Below are 18,300 nucleotides of genomic sequence, written 5' to 3'. Positions count from 1 at the left end.
AGGTTGTTCTAAAGCTCAGTGATTTTGAAGTGGAGGGAAGTCCCTAGCTTTCCTGTGTGGGAAATGCCTTTTAGTAAGGGGAAGGATAGTTTTAATTTGTGGGAGGATCTGGTGGTATTAGGGTTTGAGGAATTCCAAGAAAGAGGGATAAAGGGAGGGAGGATACCATATAGGATCACGCCTTCAGGAAAGGTAGGCGCCGGAAAGGTAGGCCAGGGTTTTTGAAGGCTTATATTTCACTGCACAACAAAGTTTTTGCTTCCTGAACACTGCTGGGTGTTTCTTATAGAATTTTGGGTGCTGATCATGAATATTACATCAAAAATTACCCATCACGTACCATTTCAGAGAAATCTTCAATTTTGTCGTGATTTTTTCTTATATTTGGATGCAAACAATTTTTTCTCCCATAAGTGTCTTATCAACAACGGTTTGTGCCGCCTGGGTATGTCCATGCATAAAATCTAGCCAGGTTGGAAGCTGTTTTATGGAAGATGACATCCTGGGCATGTCTGGGCAGGTCTGAACGAGCTTGCGCTGTCTCACCATGCTATAATGGTGGCTTCCATACACCGATCCTGCTCATTTGGTTAATATAGATAGTCCGTGTGTGTATATAGTATCAGTATAGTAAAGTATAGTAGTATAGTAGCTGTAGCAATATAACAGTAAGTAAGCTTGATGCTATAGACGTTTTGGTGTCGGGCAATATGTCTCGTCGGTGTCGTAACAGCCGCGACACATTCTGCTATATCTGTGGGGAATATACACTTACGCCTCAGAGACGTTCGATGACTGCCCTTGTAAAGAAAGCCTATCATCTGTATTTTGGCTGCAAAATAGGTGATCAAGACAAGCAATGGGCGCCTCACATTTGCTGTGCGACATGTGCTGTTAGTCTGAGAGCCTGGCTCAGAGGTACTCGAAAGACGATGCCATTTGCTGTTCCGATGATATGGCGAGAACAGAAAGACCATGTGATGGACTGTTATTTCTGTTTGACTAATGTGTCTGGTTTCTCTGCCAAAAACAAGAAGTCAATTGAATATCCTAATCTGCCTTCAGCAATGAGACCCATGCCACATGATGACAGTCTTCCAGTTCCGAAACCACCAGAGGATTGGACCTTAGACGAACCAGATGAAGAAACTGCAGTGCAGGGTTCTAACAGTGACATTGACCCGGATTTTGAACCATCCTCATCAGGCGATCCACATCTGATAACACAGTCCGAATTGAACGATTTGGTCAGAGATTTGGGTCTGTCAAAAGCAAAAGCTGAGCTGCTAGGTTCGAGACTGCAGGAATGGTGTTTGCTATCACCAGGTACGAAAATTTCTGTGTTTCGAGACCGGCATCATGATATAACCAAATTTTTTGCACAAGTCGACAGTCTCTGTTTCTGTTGTGACATTGAAGGATTGTTCTCGGTCTTTGGTTGTGATCACAACCCGGAAGAGTGGCGTCTTTTCATTGATTCGTCAATGTTAAGCCTGAAAGCTGTTCTGTTGCACAATGGCAACGTTTATCCTTCAGTACCTGTTGGCTATGCAGCACATATGAAAGAAACATATGAGAATATGGAAATGTTACTAAAGTATGTCCAGTATACCAGGTATAACTGGAATATCTGTGGAGACCTCAAAGTCGTTGCTCTGTTACTAGGACTGCAGCTTGGCTATACAAAGTACTGCTGTTTCATCTGCGAATGAGACAGCCGAGACAGAGAGTCGCACTATTCTAGAAAGAACTGGCCACTCCGTAAAAAGTTAGTTCCAGGACAGAAAAATGTAGCACATGAATCACTTGTTGACCCGACAAAGATATTTTTGCCTCCTCTTCACATTAAACTGGGACTCATGAAGAATTTTTGAAAGCAATGAACAAGGAAGGGGAAGGTTTTCGTTATTTAAGACAGATGTTCCCAAGAATAACTGATGCCAAGATCAAAGAGGGTATTTTTGTTGGCCCCCAGATCAGACATGTTATGAGTGACAAGCGATTTGAAGATCTGTTAGTTGGGCCGGAAAAAATTGGCTGGAAAGCCTTGAAAGACGTTGTTGACAATTTTCTGGGCAATTACAGAGCCCCAAACTACATTCAGCTGGTAGACAAACTTCTCAAAGCATACAAGAGAATGAAGTGCAATATGTCACTCAAGATTCATTTCCTCCATTCACACTTGGACTTCTTCCCCGCAAATCTCGGTGCTGTGAGTGACGAGCACGGTGAAAGGTTTCATCAAGACATAGCTACGATGGAGAAACGATACCAGGGCAATTGGAATCCGTCAATGCTTGCCGACTATTGTTGGATGCTACAACGTGATGCACCAGACACTGAATATAAAAGAAACTCGGGAGCAAAACACTTTTAATTCTGTTTCATTTAGTCGCTTGTGCGAAACGTAAACTTGACTATATATTTTATTGACAGTAAACATAAAAATGTCTATTTCTCATAGTTCTTACGTGATGCAGTAAAACCAAAACCATATTTGAGCATACCAAGTTGGTACCTGTCATAATCACCAAAAACTTTTCAGGAATCAAGACTTAACCAAAAAATTGTTGTGCAGTGTTTCCGGCACCTACCTTTGATGTGAATTACACCTACTGAGGTGCTTTACGACACCTTTTGCCACTTCCGGCATTAGTCATGCCTACCTTAGCATTAGGTGTCATAAAACACCTCCGTAGGTGCAATTCTAATGCCATTTTTATAGGCACCAGTAGGCACCTACATTTTTTTAAACCACTTTTAGTTGGTTTTAAACGGCATTTTCAACTTAAGTTAGGCACTTGTAAGGTGCCTACTGGTGCCTAACTTAAGACGCCATTTATAGAATCCGGACCTTAGTGCCTAGAATTTGGGCACCTAATTTTTAATGCTCTTTATAGAATTGTCCCCGTAGTGTCTTGTTTTCCTTAAAAGTCAGCGGATGACATGAGAGGCTTGTGGAATTTTGCTTTTTCCAAATTTTGTCACTTTAGACCAGTGGTTCCCAACCCTGTCCTGGAGGACCACCAGGCCATTCGGGTTTTTATGCTAGCCCTAATGAATATGCATGAGAGAAATTTGCATATATTGGAAGTGACAGACATGCAAATCTGCTCCATGCATATTCATTAGGGCTAGCCTGAAAACCCGATTGGCCTGGTGGTCCTCCAGGACAGGGTTGGGAACCACTGCTCTAGACTGCTAGTTGCATAATGGAAAGGCCGACCCAAATACTAAGACACATATACTATGTTGGTTGATTTGTTGTATATCTTGAAGAAGATAAACACTTCCACCTCACTAGCAGTCTTGCTAGTGAGACATACTGTCTTCATTTCTGGACCTCTCTAAAAAGACAGTATTGATTCAGAGAGCTTTGTTTATGATGTGAACATATTTCCATTGGAGAGTGAACTTGCTGGATGGTAATGACTTTTCATCACTGTCAGTCAGTGCTGGAGTGAAGCCAAAATAGTTCAGTATCCACAGTGCTTCTGAAAGCCCATCTCTAGTGAAATGGAATTTATAACAAATGATAGGGGAAGAGAGGTAATGAGACCAGGAGGGATAAAGGGTGCAGCAGCAGAAAGAAAGAGACACAAGCCTGGGGGGTCAGAATTTAAAAGGGAAAGGAGCAGAAATAAGAACATAAGAAATGCCTCTGCTGGGTCAGACCCGAGGTCCATCATGCCCAGCAGTCCGCTCACACGGTGGGCCAACAGGTCAAGGACCTGTGCAGTAATCTTCTATCTATACCCCTCTATCACCTTTTCAAGTAGGAATTTGTCCAATCCTTTCTTGAACCCCAGTACTGTACTCTGCTCTATTACGTCCTCTGGAAGCGCATTCCAGGTGTCCACCACACGTTGGGTAAAAAAGAACTTCCTAGTATTCGTTTTGAATCTGTCTCCTATCAACTTTTCCGAGTGCCCTCTTGTTCTTTTATTATTAGAAAGTTTGAAGAATCTGTCCATCTTTACTCTCTCTATGCCCTTCATGATCCTATAAGTCTCTATCATATCTCCTCTAAGTCTCCTCTTCTCCAGGGAAAAGAGACCCAGCTTCTCCAATCTCTCAGAATATGACAGGTTTTCCATACCTTTTATCAGACGTGTTGCTCTCCTCTGAACCCTCTCGACTAACGCCATATCCTTCTTAAGGTACGGCGACCAATATTGGACGCAGTACTCCAAATGCGGGCGCACCATCGCCCGATACAACGGCAGGATAACTTCTTTCATTCTGGCTGTAATACCCTTTTTGATTATACCAAGCATTCTATTCGCTCTCTTAGCGCCGCTGCACACTGTGCCGACGGCGTCATTGTCATGTCCACCAAGTCCCTTTCCTGGGGACTCTTATTCAATAACATCCCTCCCAGTTTCTGTAGGGACATTTTAGGCCAATCCTGGGTTTCTGATAACTCCGTCCTTCTGCATTATGGAATCTGCAGCACTGATGTCAATGGGTAGGACCAGTGACTAAAAAACCTCACTCTATGGGGATAGGAGTTCTAAAGCAGGCCAAAATGCTTTCCTTTTATAACTGGGCCACTTTGCAACTCTGAAGGAGGAGGATGTGAGAGTGAAGGCAGCATGGCAAAGAGAAAGGGGATATGCAGGTAGGAAGGAGGAAAAAAAGAGGGTTGCACTGGAATCAGATAATGTGAGCAGGGGGCAATTAGACTGCTGAAAATAAGAATGAAAGGTAGTGAGAATTTCCACACACTTAATGAGAATTTAATAGCCTAGGGAAAGAGTGAGCTGGCAAAAGGCTAGTTCTCTAAAGACCTGTGTATTTCTACGATATCCATCAGTTTTGCTATAAAATGAAGTTGGAATTTATAAAGCAAAAACTTAATTAGAATGAGCTCAGTACTGCTGTACTAAACAGGGCTCAATTTGGAACAGTGGAGATTTCTCTTCACACACCTTAATGAGTTCAACACACTTACTTTAGCAGACATAAGCAAATCTAATACAAGCTAAGAGCTCTGGATGCTCGACCTCTGACTAACTAAAGGTTCTATTTTCTTTAAAGAAATGTCATCCTGATTTTGGAAAAGGGATGAAGTGTGTGTTTGTCCTCATTGAATCAATTTAATAAATAATTATTTTTTGCTAATGATTGAAAATGGTGATCATTAACCTCTGACTGATATGTTTTCTGAGCTTAAAATTTGTAAAGTAAAATTATTATTTTTCAGCAGCTGGGAGTAAAACTATGTACCTAATGTGTTTTTAGACAAAGGCCCACTTTTATCAAGCCATGTTAGGGTTTTTTATCACTGGCCACCGCGGTAAATTCTCAGATGCTCATAAGACATTCTATGAGTGTCGGAGCTTTTACCGCAGTGGCCAGCAATAAAAAACCCTGATGTGGCTTGATAAAAGGGGGCCATAATGCCAACCATCTCTCATAGTTTTATCTAGCGTTGGGCCTGATTTTTAAAAATCTTTTTCCCATTGTCTTTGGGGAAAAACCCCCCTCTTATTATACCTCTTGTGTTCTTCAGGGATCAATAAAACAATTCTACTCACCGAAAAGTCTGCATCCTCTGCTCTCAACTGATCTGTGATATAATTGACACCATCCACAGCCAGCTTCAGGGATGGTGACATTAACAGTAGGTTTTGCTCTTTGGTAATTTGGCTTGAAACCATCACTGCCTCTTTTGTCTTATGCTTGCACTTGCACTGCCAGGGCTGGCTTTCAGGCTGGTCCTCAGGGAGGGAGTGTGGCTGTGATACTGGAGAGTGTCTGGATTTCCCATTAGTCTGAGAAGTTTCCTCATGTAGGTAGTAGTACTGAATGCTCCTGGATCGGCAACGTATGCTTTGCTCCGCAGTCTCACCTGGGCTGTACAGCTGCTGAATACTCAATGATCTGCTTTTGGAGATGGATACTGAGTTGTCATTACTCAGTGGGCGGAGCTGAGGCCGTGGTAATGTGCTCCTGGCCTTTGTTGGTTCTTCCTTCAGAATAGAATACTGTCCAGAAGGGGACTCGCATGTGGTCTGGGAATTAGCTGGTGCCTCAAGTTGCTCATGACAAGATGAGGAAGGAGATAGTCCATTGCTTTGAGAGCTACTGGAAGATGAAGTGGGGATGTTAGGCTCCCCTTCTGTCTCAGTCCAGATTATGGGTGGCGTGGTCCTTCTGTGCATAGACTCAATCAGCCTTCTGCAATTGCTCTTTACAACAGATGGCCTCTTCATAAGTAGAATACGGGGAATGATATCAAGGAAAATCCTTCGCACCCAGGCAGGCATGGTGTGAGTGCGAGGAGAGCGATGATGAACATTCAGAACAAAGACAGTAATAGTAATTGATAAGGTCACAAATATCATAGTGAAGAGCAAATATTCACCAATGAGAGGAATAACCAGGGATGTGGATGGAATGATTTCTGTGATAAGAAGAAGAAAGACAGTCAGGGAGAGGAGAACTGAAATACACAGTGTTATCTTTTCACCACATTCAGAGGGCAGGTAGAAAACCAAGACTGTTAGACAAGATATGAGGAGGCAGGGGATGATGAGGTTGATGGTATAGAAGAGAGGAAGCCTCCTGATGATAAAATAGTATGTAATATCAGGGTAGATTTCAGTGCAGCACTCATATTTCTTAATGTTGTAAGTACCCACTGCATTCACAATAATCCACTCTCCACTCTCCCAGTAGTCTAGTTGATCCACATTGTTGTGCATACTGATCAGGTCGATCTTGGCTTTATCATATGTCCAGGAGCCAAATTTCATGGTACAGTTCTGCTGATCGAATGGGAAGAAGGTGACATCAATGCTGCAAGAGCTTTTGTAGATGGCAGGAGGCATCCACTTGATGAGTCCATCATAAAAGAGATGTGCTTTGGTCAGGTGGGTAATTGCAAAATCACCATCCGCACTTGCAAGAGAAAGGGAAAATACTCCAAAAATTAGCATGGAGAATTGAAAATGACTATCCTGGGGAAAAATTTTTTTTAAATGATTATTTTTAGGTACTAAAAGAGATTAAAGGATCCTTTTTCTAAGCTGCAGAAAGTGCTAGCACATGCTTACTGCAGCTTAAAATTGTACTGAGGTGCCCTGTGGTAAACTGGCAATCTGCAAATGCAAACCATGTGTTAAAGAAATATTTTAATTTTTCTGCAGAGGGGACATGTCTGGAGGTGGAGAGTTGGTATGACAGCATGAATCAGTTAGCACAGCTGCATTGCCGTGTGCTAAATGAGCTCAGGATTAACATGTGAACCCTTATTGGTTACAAAATAGGTGCAAGTGCTCATGTGCTAATTACTTTAATCACTGCATACTAATGGAAAAATTAACATTTGACCATTAATTCAGAAAATAGGAAAATTGGCCTTTTTTTCCAGCCACAGAAAAAAAATGGCTTTAGGGCACAGGAAAGACCTTTGTAAGGTCAAGCTAAGGCCACATTTTACCTCTGCTTAGTTAAAGGACCCCTAAAAGTGCTGTTTATACCTAAAGTTATAACAAGGAACAGCTATTCTTGTTTTGTGGTTGTTGTTGTTGTTGCATGAAATAATCATTCTTGCATAGTTCTTTCTTTCTCAGCCTTCAATCAGACCCTCACTCCGGACACTGAGAGGTGAAATGGACAATTGCATATATTAATTTTCATTTAATTTCGATTTTGCTGCTACTAGCAGAAGTAATCAATAGGGATGGTCTGATACTGCAAATGACATGGGAAATAAAATAAAAACAAAGAAAAATCCAACGGGACTGCAGTGAAAGGCAAACACCAAAAACAAGAAAAAGACTGCAAATTGGAATGTACAAGGTCGCAGGAATCTTTATTAAAAATCTATACCAATTTGTAATCCATAAAGATGGTTCTCAAATACATGGAGTACGGACAAAACACATTCCGTGTTTTGGAGAAACACTCCTTCCTCCGAAACACGGACCATATTGGGTCCGTACTCCATGTATTTGAGAGCCATCTTTATGGATTACAATTTGGTATAGATTTTTAATAAAGATTCCTGTACCTTGTACATTCCAATCTGCATTCTTTTTCTTGTTTATGGGAAACAACATGAAATGAAAGTGTTTAAATTGCCCATCTCTAGTAACAGGGCCTGTGACCTCATGTTGAATGTGTTTTTTATGAGTCCTCCTACACAACTTCCTAATGAGTGATCTGCAGTAATTAAAATTCTACCATTCTCTAGCTATGGGCAGAAAAACCAATAGAGTTTCCATTCACTCTCTGTCCAGACAGAAGCAAACAGTTAACCCTCATTTCAAACAGCTTCCAGTGGAGAGGCCTACAACTTGATTTAGAGGCAATGCTCATCTGACTCCTTCATTCCCCTACAGGTCTGATAAGAGAGAAACAAATCCAGTGACCATCTAGTCCCTGCAGACATATTTATAGTAACTCTAGTCCTTTTTAGATCTAGCCAGTGCTAATACATTGGTATGTGTGCTATTGATGGTATCAAGTTCTTATATAAGCTAAATGTAAGACCTGACTAATTAATAGAGACATAGGCGACTGAAAGGGGAGGAGGGGGGCACAGGTGCCATGGCCTTCCCCAAAATTCCCCTTTCTGTAGGTCAGGGGGTACGTGGGCTGACTGCCACCCACGGCCGCTGATGCTCCCTGCCCACCGCCACTGCTTGCCATCGTAACTGCAGGAAGGAAAGGGCCAAGTGCGTGCAGCAAATGCATGCTGCCAGCCCACAAGCCTCCCCCGACATCAATTCTGACATCGGATGAAGGCTTATGAACCAGCGCCGCTGCACGTGCCTGGCTCGTCCCTTTTTGGATTTGCTGCAGCAGCATTCGGTGGACCGTGGGGTGAGAGGAAGAATCAGAAGTGGATAGGCCAGGCTTCGGCTCAGCAGGGAGGGAGGGAGGCAGACTGGCTTCGGCGGCAGACCGGGGGTACGGAAGAATCGGCAGCAGGTAGGCCAAGCTTCGGTGTGGGAGGGAGGCAGGCAGGCTGGCTTCGGTGCAGCAGGGAGGGAGGGAGGCAGGCAGGCAGGCTTTGGGGGTGAGACAAAGGTTGGAAGGCAGTGAGGGGGACATAGGAGAAAGGGAGGGAGGAAGGAAGGAAGGAGAGAGAGGCAGGGAAAGACCGGGGGGGGGGGGGGAGGGGAGGGGGTTGTAAGCAGAAGAAAGACAGAGAGAGAGAGAGAGAGAGAGGCCTTGACCAAAGGGGAAAGACAGGAGATAGATGCAGGACTATGGGAGGTGCAGACAAAGGGAGAGAGACCCTGAGGAAGAACAGAGAGATGGAAGATCATAACAGAGGATGGGGAGGAGGGGGGTTGTAAGCTGAAGAAAGGCAGAGAGAGAGAGAGAGGCCTGGACCAAAGTGGGAAAACAGGAGGCAGATTCTGGATTATGGGAGGTGCAGACAGAAGAGACAGAGGGGGGAGAGACCCTCAGGAAGAACAAAGAGATGGAAGATCATAACAGAGGAGGGAGAGAGAAGGGGGTTGTAAGCAGAAGAAAGACAGAGAGAGAGAGAGAGAGAGAGAGAGAGAGAGGCCTGGACCAAAGTGGGAAGACAGGAGGCAGATGCTGGACTATGGGAAGTGCAGAGGGGGAGAGACCCTGAGGAAAAACAGAGAAATGCAAGATCATAACAGAGGAAGGAGAAAGAGAGAGACCTGGACCCAAAGGGGATGGGGCTGGATTGTGAAAGAAATGTTGGATAAGAAAGAAAGAAAGAAAAAAGAAAGAAAGAAATACTGGATGCACAGTCAGAAGGAAGTGCAACCAGAGACTCTTGAAATCACCAGACAACAAAAGTAGGAAAAATGATTTTATTTTCAATTTATATCTGCTGTCTATATTTTACACTATATTTGTCTATTTTTCTATAGTTGTTACTGAGGCGCCATTGCATATTTTAGTCTATGACCAGTCAGACTCCATGCTTTCCAAGGACCCTGAAGGAAAGGGGACAGGAATTCCAAGAAGGGGGTGCCCAGGACCCAGCCCCGCCATCATTTGAGCCTGCTAGCAACCCAGAGCCGGGGGTTGGGAAAACTTTACACAAACCTTCTCATGAAGACAGCAGAGCTAGGACCCAGGAGTGTAAAGCCAGATCTGAGAGCAAGCAGAATACCTATTATCCAGGTCACCACCGCGGGAGCCAAAGAGAGGAGCAGCTTGTTACTGACTCAGGTAGAACACGGCGTGTCTTCACCCCTTGAAAATCCAGCAGTGCTCAACAAGCTGTTAGGCAGGTTAGGGAGGAAGCTTAGAGCTCTCTCTGGGGAGGAGCTGCCTGGCTCAAGCAAGGGTAATGCCTGTGTGTCCATGGAAGTGGATGAAGCTGAAGCCACTTCAGAGTTACAAGCAACTGATGAGGAGATGCCCGTGGAGTTGCAAGGGGAACTGACTGCTGAGGATTTGTGCAGCACTCTGGAACAGATGGAAGTGATGTGAGTTTTCTTCCCTACTATTGTTGGCTGGGTTCTTTTTCTGCTCCCAGTCATATTCATGAACTTCCTGGACTGTGCACTTTTTTTTTTTTGTAAAGCTGGGAGTGTTGTGGGGAGAAGTTTGCTTCCATCTGGGTGGGAATTTTGAAAAGCAGTTAGTGGGTTTTTTTTTTTTAAGCAAACTTGTGACACTCCTCTTTGCCCAGCCCTGCTCCATTTTAGGCTGGAGGCTTTTTGTGTTTGTGCTGTGAATATTTGAATGAGAAAGTATATTCGCCAGGAACTGAACTTTGGTTCTCTGAACGGTGCTTACCTGAGCTCTGCTAGGAGCAGACTTGGGGAAAATAAGCTTTATTGAAAAGCAGCTCTGTGAAAGAGTAAATCACAGGAGTGATTTAGGAGTGAAAATCCTGAATGTGCCATAGTTTTCTTCTGCACATTTCTTTTTGTTATATGCATTTTTTGGTAGTATGTTGAGAGACTGAGCCATTCTGACCTTTATTTTGAATAGTAAATTTGCTTTTGTAACCATCCTGGAACTGTGTTGGTTGTTTTTGTACAGTTCCTTTAAACCCTGCAGGGTGATTTCATTCATAGTCACACACTAGTGTAATTTTGGACTGTGGCCACTGGAGGCACTGCAGAGTCCCGGCCTAAGGCTCTGGTGCTGGCTACAAGTCATCTGCCTTGACATCTTTGAAACCCCTCGAATATAAATGATAATTAACATTTTCTCTGTGTACAGTATGCTTTGTGTTTTTTTTTTCTAATTTTGTGGTTACCATTATGTATTAATAAGATTATATTGTGTGTATATGAAAATGGATAGAAGAAATTGCATTACAATTAGTATTATTATTATGGGGGTGGAGTCAGGGGTGGAGCTTTTGGGGCCCCCCAAACTAAAAAGCATTTCGCTGCCTATAAATAGAGGGGTCGATATGTAGCCTGCAGTGGTCAGCGCAACTATCATTTTCTCCTTAGTATTGGATCATGTGTAAAGTGTGCTTGTGCTTGTGGGGCATGGGCAGGGTAGGGGTGGGGCAGGGCCAGGGGGGCCCAGTGTACTTGTATGCCTAGGGGCCCTCGAAGAATTAATCCTGCCCTGGACAAGTGCCTGCTTTACACAGATGATATACAGCTTCTTATCACTCATGATGTCTGCAATCAGGATTTTTAACGTGAGTCTAAATTAGAGAAGATATCTATCTGGATCCTTATCCCTCAGAAATCAGAGGTATTGGCATTATATATCTCATGGAACAATAGGCAACCTCCATTTCATCCTCATTTTTAAAATATTTTATTTTCAAATGTTGAACTCAAAGTCATTGGACTCAAAATTTTTTTTATTCTCATTTCTTTGACCTGTCATGAAATCATATCTGGACTCCAGGGCACTAACAACATTATAGCATGACTTTGTTACTAACTGGCTAGACTACTGTAATACTCTATTGGCAGGGGTTCCTCTTCCGAGTCTCCAAGTTTATTAAAATTGTCAAAGCGGTGTACATTACATTAAAAAAGTATAAAAGTTGGGAAAATATAATTAATACTTAAGACAAAGACAAAAGAAACTCAAACAGAAGATTAGAGAGGTCAAACTACAATCATTTATAGGAAAGAGGGAGAAAGGAATAATACAATGGGGAAGGGAAGCTATGCTCTTCCTTATTTATTCTTTTATTTTGTTGAAAGTAATCAGTGGTCTAGGACAGTGTTCTTCAACCTTTTGATACCTATGGACTGGCGGAAATAAAATAATTATTTTGTGGACCGGCAGTTGAAGAACACTGGGCTAAGTTGTGCCCATCTCCACCCAATCTCTGCCCCAGACCCCACCCCCATAATAGTACTAATTGTAACACCATTTTTTCCATTTATTTTTCATATATACACACAACATAATTGTATTAACAACACATAATGGTTAACCACTAAATTAAAATACACAAAGCACACTGTATGCTTTTTTTAACATTCATTCCTACCAGAAAACAGATAACCCCATGCAAATGTAGGACCAAAAACTAAAAGTACTAATATTTACAAACAAACTCTAAGATGCAAGACTCTGCAAGCAGTACAATCCCAGAGGAAAAGTAACAAATACGTTTCTTCTTGAACAGACAAATCAGTCACTAAATAAAAAAAATAAAAGCATTTTTCCTACCGTTGTTGTCTCTCTCCCTTCATGTACATTGCCTTCTGGCCTGCCTCCCGGTGTTATCTTTGTGCCGGTCCACTGTGAGTGCTGCAATGTACAAAGCTGTAGGCAGCGGCTCCTCGCGCGCATCCCGCACCTCATCTGGAAGTCTTCCCTCTGACATTGCAACATCAGAGAGAAGGCTTCCGGTTCAGGCGCAGGCTGTGCGTAGGAGACTTTTCCTACAGCTTTGTGCACTGCAGCACTCAAGGAGCCAGCCTGAAGACGCTGCTTTGATCGCACCGTGGACCGGCGGCTGAAGAACGCTGTCTTGGGCCCGATGGACGTGCCAGCCCTGTGGACCGGCAGAAAATTTCTGCGGACCGGCATCAGTCCACGGACCGGCGGTTGAAGAACACTGGTCTAGGACATGCCATATGCAGGCTTAAATAAAATTAAAAAGGCTACAACTTATTGAATACATATCCAATAAGCTTCTCTATAATGCCAATGTAACTATCATTTTCTCCTCAGTATTGGATCATGTGTAAAGTGTTAATGTTGGTTGCTTGTGCTTACTCTATTCTATATTATCCAATAGAGGTCTGCTCAGGCTAATTTTCAGACTTTTCCCTCAGCTGCTATATTAAAATTAGCATTCTCACACAGTACAGTTTTAAGCCATTTGGCCCTTTCACTCTAGAATGCACTTCCTTCAGATTTTTGATTGGAAAGTATGTATAAGAAATTTACCTCCTCTTCTACGAAACTGCACTAGCGGTTTCTAGCACGGGAAGCCGCGCTGAATGGCCCGCACTGCTCCCGACACTCATAGGAACTCAATGAGCGTCGGGAGCAGCGAGGGCCATTCAGCGCGGCTCTCTGCGCTAAAAACCTCTAGCGTGGTTTTGTAGAAGAGGGGGTTACCGTATTTTCACGCAGATAACGTGCACCCGTGTAAAACGCGCACACGGGTATAGCACGCAGAAACCATGATTTTATGTACAAAAACTTTTGTATACCGCGCTCACGGGTATACTGCGCATGCAGCCCGACTGTCCTTTCGCCCGCCCCGACTCTCCTCTGGCCACCCCGACTCTCCTTTCGCCCTCCCCGACTCTCCGTGCGCTGTCCTGACTATCCGTTCACCCTCCCTGACTTTCCGTGCACTGCCCCGCCTCTCCGTGCGCGGCCTGAGGCACATGGTCGGGTTGGGCCCATGTGCCTCAGGCCGCGCCCCCAGGTGGGACCTAAGGCTCCAGGGCCTATTCTGATTGGCCCACGCGCCTTAGGCCCCACCAGTAGGCGGAGCTTTGGGACGGATGGGCCAATCTGGCCTCATTCCGTCGTTGGCTGCCTACCGGACAGGCGGGTTTGGCTCCCGTCTGTCCGGCCAACTACCAAAGGTATGGGGAAGGGGGGTGGGGGTGTCATGGGGGTCGGCCAGGGGGGTCGCGGGTCGGCTGGGGGGGCGGTCGGAGGTTCTTGGGGGGGGGGCGGTCGTTGGAGGGAGGGGGGTTTGCGTCGAGGGCAGGAGGGCCTGGGATCCCTCCTGCCCGTAATGTAGTGCGGGGTGGGGGTAGGGGGTCGCCGTGGCCAGGAGGGTTTGGGCTCCCTCCTGGCCCGATATTGTCGGGGAGTTGGGGAGTCGGCCGGGCAAGAGGGCTTGGGCTCCCTCTTGCTCCGATCGTGGATGCGGGTGGGAGCGCGTGCGAGCGGTCGTTCGGGGTGGGGGTGCAAGCGGTCCTGCTGGGTGGGGGGTGAATCAGGCGTCGGGCGGGGTGGGAACTATGTAAAAAAAATTTTGTATAACGCGCGAGGGGTATGCGCGGTAGGTAAAAACGCGTATAACGCGCGCGTTATATGCGTGAAAATACGGTAATGCTGGGGTGAAGACATGGATTTTCAATGAAGCTTCATAGTCTATTAATATTCTGCAGTTGATATGATTTCTAGGTTTGTTCCTCTTATATATTTTTACTGATTGATGGATATTGTTCTATTTCTTTTCTAATACCCTTTAACTTATTTTCCTTTTATCTTATTCCACAATTCTATCCACCCAGTATTCAGATAGTGGGAGATAGCTGGCTGTCTCTTGTGGTCTGTGGCAAACCCGTAAAATCAACATTAATTTCTGAGGTTTGTTTTCTTTTTTTTTTTGGGGGGGGAGGGCTGACTGAGACATAACTGACTAAGCTGGTATTAATTGATTGGCTAGCTAAGTCCTAGTGGCAAAAGATAGACCTACTTTTTAGGCAGGTCTATCTAGCCACTGAACTTAGCCGGCGAGCTACTGAATATTGGTGATGACTAGGTATGTTGTCCAAACTAGCAAATCACCTGGCTATCCACTGAACAGGATATTCAGTGTGAGATTGCTAGCAGTCTCTCACTGAATATCAGTGAATAGCTTGCTATGTGCTATTTAGCCACCTTGGAGGGAAATTACTTCATTGGCTTAAAAACCTCCAATCCCTCCACTTATTATATGATTAAATGCACAGTAGATTATAAGCTATTAAACTGTGTGAAAAATCAATCTTGCATTCTCTTCAGGATTTATCCAAGGTCTACTCCTTATACTCTTTGCACCCTAATATTCTGAGCAACCTGCAAGCAGCGCATTTAACACTTTACAAGCAGACAGTTGGATCAGATAACTGTCCGTTTCTTTTGTTTTTTTCATGTTGACACGGATATTAGTGCACAGCAAGTTTGCTATTTTTATCTGCATGTCAAATCCAGTTGAACTGTGTCTCTAGTCCTGAAATAGTAAGGATTTTTGCAAAGAGTATAAGGAGTAGACCTTGAATAAATCCTGAAGAGAATGCAAGATTGATTTTTCACACAGTTCAATAGTTTATAATCTACAGTGCATTTAATCACATAATAAGTGGAGGGATTGGAAGTTTTTAAGCCAATGAAGTAATTTCCCTTTCAAGTAGTGACTGCAAGTTTATTCAGCTGGTGGCATATGGAGATCTGAGGTTTATTTCCTCCTGATAGCTGTGATTTGAAAAGAAAAGGTGGAGGATTGAATAGCATATAGAGGAAAACAAAGAAAAACATTAATAAACACAGAATGTATAAATCTATAAATTATGAGGAAATAATAAATCCTGTCACTGGAAAGAAAATTATTGTGAAGCAAAAGATATGATTTATAACAATTTTTGAATTTAAATTCTTACTGGGATGTATATTTGTTGCAAGTCACAGTGCCCCAGGTACATTAGATAGTGTGAGCCCGCTGGGATAGATAGGGAAAAATGTTTGAGTACCCAAATAATTTGTAATTTGTAGGATATGTAGCATATAAATTATTAAAAGAAAGAAAAAAGACATTGTTGTGCTATACATTTCCTCTCCCTTTCATGGTTTGTATATTCTTTGCAATGACCAAGTACTAACCTATTGGTTCTTTATAGTGCTAGAATAGAGGTCTATTAATATAATACCATATATACTTGAATATAGGATGAGATTTTTGGGCCCGAAAAATGGAGGTCTCATCCTATATTTGGGTCATCACCCGATGATCACCCGACACCCTCTCGGACTTCCTGCAGGCCTGCCATTAGGCTGGGACAGGAGGAATCCCTCCTGTCTCCCGCCCCGGCCAATACTAACAATTATGTACTCCCGTCCCTCGTGTACCTTTTCCCTGGTGGACCAGCAGTGTATGGGCAGGAGCAAGCTTTCTGCGTTCCTGCTCCTCCTTCTGCTCTTGCAGCCAACAGCCAGCGGCGCACCCAAGCCGGCACCCAGGAGCAACTTTTTGAGCTCCCGTCCTGTACCATTCCCTGAATGGCTGCTGCCAGTTCTTGCGGGTCTCACGGCATTCACTAGAACAGGTGGCAGCCTTTCAGGGAGCGGCACAGGGCTCAAAAGCTGCTCCTGCAGGCCGGCACGGGTGAGCCAGTGGCTGCTGGCTGCAAGATCGGAAGGAGGTGCAGAAATGCGGAAAACTCGCTCCTGCTCATACATCGCTGGACCACCAGGGAAAGGGTACGTGGGGGAGGGGGGTGGGGTAAAAAATTGTTAGTATCAGCCGGGATGGGAGACAGGGAGGGATCCCTCCTGTCTCAGCCTACCACTAGACAACTAGAGGAGGAAGAGGGTACAGGGAAGGTGGGACAGGGTGCAGAGCCTGGCAGGGAGTGAAGGGGGCTGGGTTCAGAGCTTGGGAGGGCAGGGAGGGAAGGGGGATGGGTATAGAGCCTGGTATGGAAGGGGGCTGAATTCAGAGCCTTGCAGGGGAGGGCATGAAGGAGGGGACACTGGGTGTAAATTCTAGCAGGGTATGGCACTTGATTATTAAGCCCCCGTCTTATATTCGAGTCAACCATTTTTCCTCCTTTTGGGGAGAAAATGGGGGTCTCGACTTATCTTTGAGTATATACAGTAAATAAATAAATTGCTAATAATAATAATAATGTAAGAGCAGTTTCTAGCTGTGCATTTTGTTTGAGATTGTGGCTGCATGGATGTTTACAACTATGAGCTGGTGATTTCCCGAAACTGTGAGGCAGAACTTTCTTTCACTGATGCCCCATCTATCAGTTGGTACTCCAGCAGGAAAAGCCTACATGAGCTTGGTAGAAGAGGCAGTTAAAAATGACAAAAGCATTTATGCCACCATGGAAATGGTGTAACACCCTGTTTATGGGACTGTGAAAAACATTTCAGAGCTTTGCAAGTAGCTCAGAATGCAACAGCACGATTAATTTCAGGTTCTTCTCATTATGCATATTTTTTTCTTAGTTTATAACATTTACATCAGATCCCCTTTGGGTGGCAGATCTATTTTAAGACCGTGATGTTAATTTTTAAAGTTTTATATGATAAATCCCCTGTTTGTCTTGCTAGTGTGTTGAGGTCAGTGTCAGAACTTTCTTGAAGTATATTGTTCCAGCATGTGAAATCAGATAAATACAGGGAGAGGATATTTCTGGTGGCAGCTCCTAAACTATGAAATTCATTTCCAACACATTTATGTGTGGCGCAGTGGTTAAAGCTACAGCCACAGCACCCTGAGGTTGTAGGTTCAAACCCACACTGCTCCTTGTGACCCTGGGCAAGTCACTTTATCCCCCCAATGCCCCTAGGTACATTAGACAGATTGTGAGCCCGCTGGGACAGATAGGGAAAACTGCTTGAATACCTGAATAAATGCATGTAAACCGTTCTGAGCTCCTCTGGGAGAACGGTATAGAAAATTGAATAAATAAATATTCTCCTTTAGGAAATAGATAAAAGCCTTTTTCCTCCACCAGGCTTTTGATGATTACTGATTCTGTTTTTTAATGATTTTATGCATTATGTTTTAATTCTGTAAGTGTTTTATTATGTTCATATTTTTTGAGTATTCTATTGTAAAGCGCTCAGAATAGTAGATGATGCAGGTTATAAATTTTTTAAAATAAATACATGAATATAATAAATTGGTAGTTCAATGCAGGGTTATTATGCCACTGATTTTCCACACTCAAACCAAAATTGTGCTTCAGACACTGTTTGCTTGTTAACATTGCATTTTGTTCAACTGTATTTTGTGACCCTTGTCTGCAGATGTATCTACTGGGATGCACTAGTGCAGACATCTTTAGAGGTTTCTAGAGACTCAAGATCATGATCAAGTTTCAAGCTTCAGGTTTATTTAGGACTTTCTATCCCACTTATCACACAAATATATATGCGGCTTACAGCCTGTTT

General features: G+C 43.8%; 1 protein-coding gene across 1 annotated transcript in view; it reads right to left on the bottom strand.

The window, feature by feature from the left end:
* The window catches only part of CHRNA4 (cholinergic receptor nicotinic alpha 4 subunit), a 105,099-nt gene that overhangs the window by 12,110 nt on the left and 74,689 nt on the right, over positions 1–18,300 (bottom strand). The window contains exon 5 of the mRNA XM_033962562.1: positions 5,541–6,906. Within this exon, the coding sequence (XP_033818453.1) occupies positions 5,541–6,906 (1,366 nt within the window). The remainder of the gene's footprint in view (positions 1–5,540; positions 6,907–18,300) is intronic.

This window comes from Geotrypetes seraphini, chromosome 11 (assembly GCF_902459505.1).
Source record: "Geotrypetes seraphini chromosome 11, aGeoSer1.1, whole genome shotgun sequence".
In the NCBI taxonomy this organism is placed as follows: domain Eukaryota; kingdom Metazoa; phylum Chordata; class Amphibia; order Gymnophiona; family Dermophiidae; genus Geotrypetes; species Geotrypetes seraphini.
Note: the sequence above shows the minus strand (reverse complement) of the source record. Positions and strands in the feature narration are given on the sequence as shown.